Below are 9,954 nucleotides of genomic sequence, written 5' to 3' on the forward strand. Positions count from 1 at the left end.
CTTAAACCTAAAAATGTCAAAAAATTACCTATAAAATTTACATTTCTGTAACCAGCAGCTCATATCTGAGATTTATATATTTAAGAGAATCGCATAGGATACAAGGAAAAAAAGATGACATGTCATCAAAATCCAGGCCCTGATCATGACTCTCTCCCTTCCTCCCACACCTTCATATTTTTAAGCTTCATGCTATGACTCTGTCAGTATGGAGTCTACACAGAGTCGGTGATAGGATGATTAATAAATACTGTCCCGTGAATATGTGCAACTAAAGATGGGGTTTAGATGAGAGATGGGATTTATTGACCATTTTAATGCTTGATTCATTAGACACGCACGCACATGCACATGCACACACACACCGCCACGCGCACCACAGTATTCTCAGTTTGTTACAGTCTCCAATAGACGTTTCCTGGTAACGGCTTCCAATGGTCAAGAATTTTCAGCTACTGTGGTCACATAATTTCCTGCTGGCTAATACTTCACAACGCAACTTGTTGCTTCAACTGACTAACTACCAGGCTGACAGCCATCTCACATCATCCTCCCGGTCTTCGCTTCATAGACTGCCTAACTGCAGCTTGGCTGGTGTCCTCGTTATATAACCCCTTGTCACGTACCGCATAGAAAACACCATTTCCAAATGTTCCTCTAATGTTGCATGTGGATTGATTGCTGTGGGAATATATCTGTTTCACAGTTGTTGCCTAGTAATGACTCTACAAACCACAATATGCAGCAGTTGGTAGAATGAGAATTGGTACTGAAAACAGAAGAACTTGGAGAAAACCTGCCCCAGTGCCACTTTGTCTGCCACAAATCTGAATCCCATATGACCTGATCTGGAATCGAACCCAGACTACATCGGTGGGAGGCCAGCAACCAACTGTCTCAGCTATGGCATGGTCCCTCTCCTTCATTATCTGTCTTCCATTCCTCTATCCCTTTCATATCTATCCTCATACCTCCATCTCCTGTATTCCTTTTCCACCTCTTTTATTTGTACAGCCCACTGTACACTCTGCTGCAGTGACTAAATTTCTCATCCAAAGTAATTTGCTTTTATTCTGGATCCTGGTTTTTGGAGGTGGCTCACAGATATAAAGGAAAGGCATGTAGGAATTTTATTTTACCCCTCATGGCTCTGTTCACATTATTCTGCCCTCGACAGTAATTTAATAACACCACTGTAAAAAACTTGGCTGCGTGGTCTAAGGCATGAACTGTCTTCACTCGCCTGAACACTGGGATTGTGGGTTCGAATTCCACTCAAGGCATGTCTGTCTGTGTTTATTCTGTGTCTGTCTTGTCCTGTGTAGGTAGCAGTCTTGCGACGGGCTAATCCCCCATCCAAGGACTCCTACCAACTGTCTTGGGATTGAGAAAGTGAACTGAGATAAAGCATTTCATGCATGTCCTACGCTCCAAGTGGGAGCAACAGGATAAAGAAAGAGAAACAGACAGACAGACACACTGAAAAAAAAAACCTGCAAATAAAACAAAAAAAGACACATTCTAACAACATTCAGGATATTTGTAGACTAGAGTTCCTCACCTCCTGATACGTGAGCATCTTCTGTTCAGTTGCGTAGTTCCGAGCTTCCTCTTTCACCCTTCCAAGGTTCTGACCTGACCTCAGTCGTCTCGGTGGAGCCAAAATCTCACCCTCCCCCGACATGAGGGCATTAAGGACATCAAACCACACTTCTAAAGACAAATTCTGTGACTCACTACCTCGCAGAACCAAGTTGAGAACTTCACCATAATGCTCAGGGAAGTCATGAAGCAATAATTGCCGGATATGTTTGCGGAACACCTGCGCAAAAAGAAATCTAACCTTCAGATGTGAGATTCTTAGAGCAACGAAGATTCAGACTGTGGCCTTAAGGGTTATGACATTAGCCTGAGAAGTTTGCTACCAAAGTCTCAAAGGAACCTGCTGCCTTCATTCTCAGGGTGGAGGACATGAAGATTGTGGCAACAGGCTCCCCCAAAATGTTGGTAGCCATCTGGCAGACTACACAGTATCACAATAAAGAAACCCAGTATCTAGTTATAACACTACATTTAAATGAGGCAGTTCAGAAAATGAAACTGACTTACAAGGGACTTCAGAATACAAGTAATATAGAAACACATCAATATTATGACATGAAAACGGTTTTTACACAGTATCCATTATATCAGACCTCCAGATTTTATTACCATACAATGTATTGCACTAGTCATCATGGAGAAGGAGGAAACCTCCATGTACTGTGTCTACTGTTGAAGACTGTGGTTTGGAAAATGGAGATCGGGAGAAGAGATAACTGTGAGAGCTGAGGATGGCAATCACTGAATGGATAATGGCATGAAGGAGAAGAAGAAAAAGTTGATGCAGAGAGACAAGGAGACAAAGATGGAGCATGATTGAAGAAAACGTTGAGGCAATTAAACTCAAAATTTTGATGCATACATCCGCTGTGAAAATCGACATATGCCAGAACAGCAAGTAAAGTGCCTGGGGTTTGATTTGCACTTGAAATATACTGTCATGTGTTGGTGACCTGACGTGGGGTTTAGATTGATATGTGGATTTACTGGAAACTTATAACTCACAACTACAAATAATTAAGAGCTGGGATAGCACAGTCGGTATAGTGACTGGGTACCAAGGGCTCTTTCCCTGGAGGTAAAACAGTCAGGGTGTTAAGCTGATCACTCACCTCCAACTCGTGCTGAGGTCAAGAAAACGTGGGTCTATACATCCACTCCCCATACGCCTTCATGGCATAGTGATTAATTAGTTAAGTACAGGGACAACTTTACCTTTTTTATTTATAAATAATTAATTATAGCATTATCACTAATCTATACATTTAACACATCACTGAACCACACATTAGGTTTCCATCTATTATGCCTTCCCTAGCTGTTGCTTGGTTACAGTCTACACTAGTCATTGCTAGGTTATGGCTGCTAACAACAGATACTCCTCTGCTTTGGTGCTCATGTCCTCACTGGATGGCAGTTGGCTCGCAACTAACTCATGAAGACAACTGACTAAGTTGCATGGATGGCTCTTGCTATATAGCCTCAGCAGAGACCACAGAGGAAACATCACTTATAACATACCTCCGTCACTGCATCATGTGCTCGATGTCACAGAAACTTGTTCATCAAGCAGTTGCTCAGCTATGGCTCACTTGTTTATCTTGTAAACTTGTACACTTGTAAACTGTAAGTATTTTCTCATCCCTACCTCATGTAGTATAAGGATCTCATCCTCAGGATTGAGGCCTGCCGCAGTAAGTGCTTTCCCCACAAGTTCTATGAACTGTGACCTCTCACTGAGCCTAGGTCTTCGAGACACAAGCCACCGAGTGATGTCAAACTAGGGAAGAGAAAATTACGTTACAATGACACTTATGACAGACCATTTGCAATGTCTCATCTCAGGTTGAAAGCATGTTCCACAAGCTGGATCTACCTCCAGCATCAGGTAAAAGTATGAAACCTACTCCACTAAGTAACATCTTCACCAGAAACATTTGCTGCTATGCATGATAAATATACTACATACTCATAATAATAATAAGAAATATATGGTCAAAACTTGTAGCTAAAAAGCTCTGATAAGTAACAAAAATGTATCCAATCACTTTTAAATAATATAAAGGTTGTGCCATGGCTCAGGCAGTTAGTTGGCTTCCCAATGTGGCGGCCCGGGTTCTAGCCAGGGTCAGGTCATGCTGGATTTGTGGATGACAAAGTGGCACTGGGGCAGGTTTTCTCCGAGTACTTTGGTTTCCCCTGCCAATCTTCATCCCACCATCATCTATCATCTGGGGCTGGTAACATACTCCAGTAGTGGCCACAGTACCAAGTGGACTCAGTTTCACCCCACTAAGAACCATAAAAAAATAATATAATGACCACTGTTGTCTCACTTTATAATGGCTTTGCTATCTAGGTGAGCAACTAGCAGTGATCACTGGAATGGGTATCACATCTTTTACAATTTGTCCTGACATGGTAGTGCAAACATCATTGTGCAAGATCATGAGTTCCAGAGATAGCAATGGGATCAGTTATGCAGTTAATATTCCAGGCAAGTACAGCAGTATAACCTTACAGATAATACATGAAAGGGGCACACAGCTTTAGCCTCATCTATATTTGCATACAATTTAGACTATAACAATACACGATCTAATCCTTAATCCCCTTTTCTTTGTTACTGCCTGCAATGGATCAATAAGAGAATGTTCTGTTTCTGGTACTTTTGTAATTTATGAATTTGGTCTCACAGACCCTAACTTGCTAAAGAAAACTTGAATTTTGGAAACAATATGTCGAGTCACAATGATTACAGGATAAGGAGATGAAGGCTGTTGCCAGTTTGCCCATTTTGACACTCTGCTGTTATCAGACTAGACTTCTGTTATGCCAAATTATGTCCAACCTATTACATCCTGCCCAGATCCCCTATATTTTTAATTCTGTACAAACAAACATTACATTATAAATGTCTAATTGGTGACATCTGCTTCAATGACTTCACTAACTGCCTATAACCAGCGGACTAAAAGAATTTGTTTAACATTGCGGAAAATGCTTGAAATTCTCATTGTCATTGTCGTCATCATTGTTGGCAAAAGAGCCCTTTTTGAGCCATAAGTTTCCTGAGACAATTCTGCCACACTTGTCTATTCCTTCATGAATTAAATCATTTGATATCCACTTCCTTGAATTTTGAAACGTAATTTCTTTACAGAGCAAGGTTGTCAGCCTGGAGGACCAGCTTTCTGTATTTATATCCTCTAGTGACAGGGTGGCCGAGTTCTACCCTCAGCCACCAGGTTCCCCTTACATAGCCTTCTACAACTAGCAGAGGTATGCTAAATGCATTGTAATGTGCCTTCACATGGGACACAAAAGGTTTAAGGCAAGTGAAAATGGTGTGAGTGACTCTGGGGAATGGCAAAATAAAATTCATTGACCAATATAATAATATTTTCACCAATGTATGGTTGCAACTTATAAACTCTATTCAAATATCACAAGATACTTCAATACAGAGTTCCACTGATGATTTCTCACAATAACAATACTTTACATTACACATTCCATCAAAACTTGTTCCATATAGAAAAGGGTCTTAAAAGTAACTAATCATTACTTAAATGAATTGAGGAATAAATTCTGGGACTGAGGCCATTACATATATTTAAAAGCATGTAGCAACATGTTTAAACTTGTCCATGTAAGCTGACTCTTCCATTGTGTTTCCTGGACATCAGTCACTTTTCTCTTGTCCTTCATGCTCAGCTGTCGTTAAAATTTTGTACTGTGCAAGATCACTGTGACAGTTCATAGTGATGGAACAAAGACTGAACATTAAGTTTTGTTTCAAGACAGGCATAATGGCTACTGAAACTTTCTGCATGATAAAGGCTTTAGGTGACAATGCTCTCTCCTGTACACGTTTCTGAATGATTTAAAGACGGGCGTGAGGATTTTCAGAATGATCCAAGACGGTAGCAACCTTCGACTTCTCAAAATGCAGACACAATTGCAAATGTCTGCAAAATGGTGACAGAAGATCACTGACCGACTCTCAGAAGGTTCTTGGATGAATTAACATCAACAAAGAGACAATTTGTCAAATCTTCTATGAAGATTTATTGAAGAAAAGATGCACAAAGTTCGTCTCATACAGACTCATGCATGAGAATAAGGAATGGAGACTCACATCATGCCAAGACTTCATCCAGACAATCCCAATTTTCTTTATTGCATTTTTTCTTTCCTAAGGTGAAAACTGCCCCCAAAGAAAGAGATTTCAGGATGTTGAAGACTCTAAGAAAGAGATCATAGCCAAACTGAAAACTGTTCCGTTGGAGGCCTTTGCTGACTGTTTTCAAAAAATTTTAAACAATTCAACAAACGTATTCTCAAGTAGGTGAGATTACTTTGAACAGAAATGAAACAATTTTTGATTTCCTTGTATTCTTTATTTCTTTTTCATACCAGTCCTGTAACTTTATTGCCAGACCTTGTATTCTGGATTGAATATTCTGTCAGTCTTTGTTCCACACACAAATATACCTTTAAACTGATTACGCATTACTCACAATAATAATGGTCAGCTAATTCATGTATCCTTATTCCTTGAAATCATGTGTCTTCTTAGTGGCATGAACTCACCCCTCATGCCACTCTACTATGTTTTCCCACCGTTGTGTGTTATGTAGGGCTATGCAGTAGTGTAACTGGTCAAGGCACTGTGCTACAAGCACAATTCCCGATGACGTCATTGGATTTTTAAATTGACCCAATTCTTCCATCTGCACTATGGCCCTGGGATCAACTCAGCCTCTAACAGAAATGAGCATAAGGAATCTTTCTGGGAGGTAAAGGGTGGTCAGTGCATATGGCTTAAAACCTCACCGCCATCTGTGAACCGATTGTCTAGAAAATGTGTGAGCCTTGATGTCTCACAACCCTTTGGGCCTCCATGGCCTGTTACAGGGATAGCTTTACCTTTCTTATGTGCTAAGTACGAACCTTTGACAAGAGAACAAAACTGAGTTCAGCAGGCTGTTGATACACCGTCTCTACTACAGTCTTGTACATCTGCAGGAATGTTGGAGTGCTTGCAACAGCAGGGGTGAAGTGAGGGCCCAAAACCCCACCCAGATGCGGCTGCTGAATTACTGTCCCCAGTAACCTCATGCACTGACCCTCGTCTCCACATACAAACACCTACAGTGACAGAAACACCTGCATATAGTTTCATAATGGCTTCAGAGTGTCAGATGACTGGATGAGAGTGAACAACGAACTGGAAAGGATGTGGAAGAAGAGACTGAGGCCTAAAGTGCTAACCCTGTACATACCTTGAGGGACTAAGGAAACCGTATGGACTTCATAAAAGTGGCTTTCCAGCGACTGTTGAGTAGTGGCGTGATTACTTTGATTTAGTTAGATCCAGCAATGCATTAGGTCATGTACAATCTGTATCAGAGATATGAAGGACATGGTACTGTGTTTGGTCTGAGGCATGAAGCTGACCACTCACCTCCAACTAGCGCTCAGGTCAAGAAAACATGGATCCACTTCCCCACCTGCCATTATGGTGTAGCACTTAATTAGTTAAGCACAGGGACCACTCTACCTTTTACTGTGATTGATTCTCTGACACTGACAAATGCAATGCCATCTGTGAGCCAACTGTCTAGAGAACATGGGAGCCTCAATGTCTCACGGCCTGTTACAGGGGCTAGCTTAGATGCTCTGACAACAGGTAAGTCTGGAACTGGAAGGTCAGATGAGAACATAGAGTTAATTTTCCATGCAGTAATCTGAAGTCCTAGGAAATGTATCACCAAGCTGGCTTTGGAGAAAGGAATCTCTAGGCAGACAGTTCAACGGATGCGGCATGAAGCCAAATTTAAGTATTACCATCCAAGATTAACTCATGGGTTGCTGGAAGATGATCCTGAAAAAAGATGTCACTTTTGTTTGCTCACATTAAATGAACTGAAGAAACATGTTGCAACAAGGAATGAATGTATAAGTTTAATGACATTTTAAAGTATTTAACAAGCACTTCTAGTGTATTAAATATACTTTTAGTGTCTTAATGACATTTGATATTTTAATGCATTTAACAAGCACTTTTAATGTATTTTTTTGCATGGATCCTGTTGTGCTTATTATATACAACTATTTACTGAAATCTGTCATAACACAACAATATAACGGTCAAGGTCAACATCACCTTAGCTACATATTTCAGCTTTTAAAGCCATCATCAGGCAAAATACATGGTTACCATATTCACGCACTATTGAACTGCATTTCATTGTGACAGTAGAGCTGGATATGTGACAACTGTGTTACACTATAATAATACAAGGTATAAAAAATACAATGAATTATAAAATTATTATAAAATGAAAGTTATGTGATAAAATATGGTTAAAAACTCTTCATGTGATATCTCATATTATGAAGTCTGAGTTGCAATCTGTATTCCCAACAGAGCAGACAAAATACATTGTAAAATGAGACACCGGCCAAACAATTAATATCAAATAATACTACACCTATACCACGGGCCTCCAAGCAGTTTACTTTATGTATACAAGTCCTGAATATACCATTATGTACGTGGGAATATAACAACAAGATTGCAACGACTGACTTCATAATATGAAATATCACATGAAGAGTTTTTAACCATATTTCATTATGTAACTTTCATTTTATAATTCATTGTATTTTTTATACCTTGTATTATTACAGTGTAACATAGTAGTCAAGTATCGAGCTCTACCGTCACAATGAAATGCAGTTCAATAGTGTGTGAATATGGTAACCATGTATTTTGCCTGATGATGGCTTTAAAACCTGAAACATGTAGCTAATTTGATGTTGACCTTGACCGTTATGTTGTTGTGTTAAGACGGATTCCAATAAAGAATTGTACACTTTTAATGTATTAAATATATATTTTTTGTCTTTTATTTCAGGTTATTGTTGCATTATAGATGGTAGACATTCATTCATCAGTAATCTGTCAAGACGACAGGTCTACAGTCTCTTTCAAAACAGTTCCTCCACTTGATGCGAAACAGAGCTTTCTCCTTCATATGAAAATATCCTCTTCTGTCCCCAAGCTCATCCAGCATCTTCTTACATATACTTATGATATAAAAATTAACTGAAGAATGACCACAAGGTAGTTATTTCAAACATTTCAAGCAAACAATCTGAACATTAAAATGATAGACATGTAAACATAAATAATAACAAAATAAAATAATATAATAATACAATATGATGGCTTCATATCTAGCCCCATGGGTAGTTCCTTTTCTGCCACGCTGTATAACCAATAATATTATATTAATTAATGACAAGAATTAAACACTGAAAAAACCCAACTAAGAATCAAAGCAATTATGATGCCACAAGCAGCATGGTTTTGGTGGGGATTCATTAAGACATCATTCACCAAATGTTACTGTTGTGCTGAAACCATTACCAGCAGAAAGCTAACATGAATATCAATTGTTGTCACATTGAACTGAGATACAAGTTTCTGAAATTGGAAAATCTTTTCACAATAATTGCATGTCACTTACTAAACTGAAGTTCATTACTACATGAAGGAAAATAATACACTGTTTACACTGGACTTGGGTTAAAAGAAGAAAGAATTCACTAAATATGGGCTTTCATAAATGTGGGAAAAGTAAAGCATGAGTTCACTGTGCTTACCTGACCAAGAGTTTCAATGCATGTTGTAAGTAGTTGCTTTGACGGTGGATAAAATGCTGATTCATCATTGTAAAGTGTGATGATATGATAAAACAATGTAACACCTACATCATGAAGTTTCGTGGCAGTATCAGCATTCTGTGTTGATTTATGCCTCTCAAATTCACTTTCCAGAAGCCTGAAACATATATAAATATGTTGAACCTGAGGGAGCATGTGGTAGAGTAGTTGGTTGAGGCACTATGCTACAAGCCGGAAGGTTGAGGGTTCAAGTCCTTCTTGTCACACCATGGCCCTGGGGTAGACTCAGCCTCTAATAGAAACGAGTACCAGAAATCTTCCTGGGGGGTAAGGGGCAGCTGTTATGTAAGGCTGACAACCTTATGGGCCTTCACAGCCTGTTACAGGGATTAAACAAAAATATTTGGCCTAAGGTTCTCAGCAGTGTGACGATGAACGGTATGATTTTCTGGGTTGTAATTTCATGTAGTTCAGAAAGAGCCCAACATTTCAAAGAAACATATCTCCCTCTCTCTTCAGTGTCGAAGACAATGTCAAGCAAGAAACCAACAGATGGAGGAGGCAAATACTCTCTGTTTGAAAAATGTAATGATTTTGGAAAATTATGAAAAAAGTTGAAATATTTCCGTCCAGTGTGACTGGTTAAGATTTTTT

General features: G+C 39.3%; 1 protein-coding gene across 1 annotated transcript in view; it reads right to left on the reverse strand.

The window, feature by feature from the left end:
* The window catches only part of LOC111864489 (ectopic P granules protein 5 homolog), a gene marked incomplete in the record, with an annotated part of 113,296 nt that overhangs the window by 38,638 nt on the left and 64,704 nt on the right, over positions 1-9,954 (reverse strand). Inside the window, 4 exon segments of the mRNA XM_033751461.1 lie at positions 1,572-1,822; positions 3,251-3,382; positions 6,559-6,756; positions 9,280-9,457. Coding sequence (XP_033607352.1) covers positions 1,572-1,822; positions 3,251-3,382; positions 6,559-6,756; positions 9,280-9,457 — 759 coding nt within the window.

The sequence above is a fragment of the Cryptotermes secundus genome, unplaced genomic scaffold (genome assembly GCF_002891405.2).
Source record: "Cryptotermes secundus unplaced genomic scaffold, Csec_1.0 scaffold854, whole genome shotgun sequence".
In the NCBI taxonomy this organism is placed as follows: Eukaryota; Metazoa; Arthropoda; class Insecta; order Blattodea; family Kalotermitidae; genus Cryptotermes; species Cryptotermes secundus.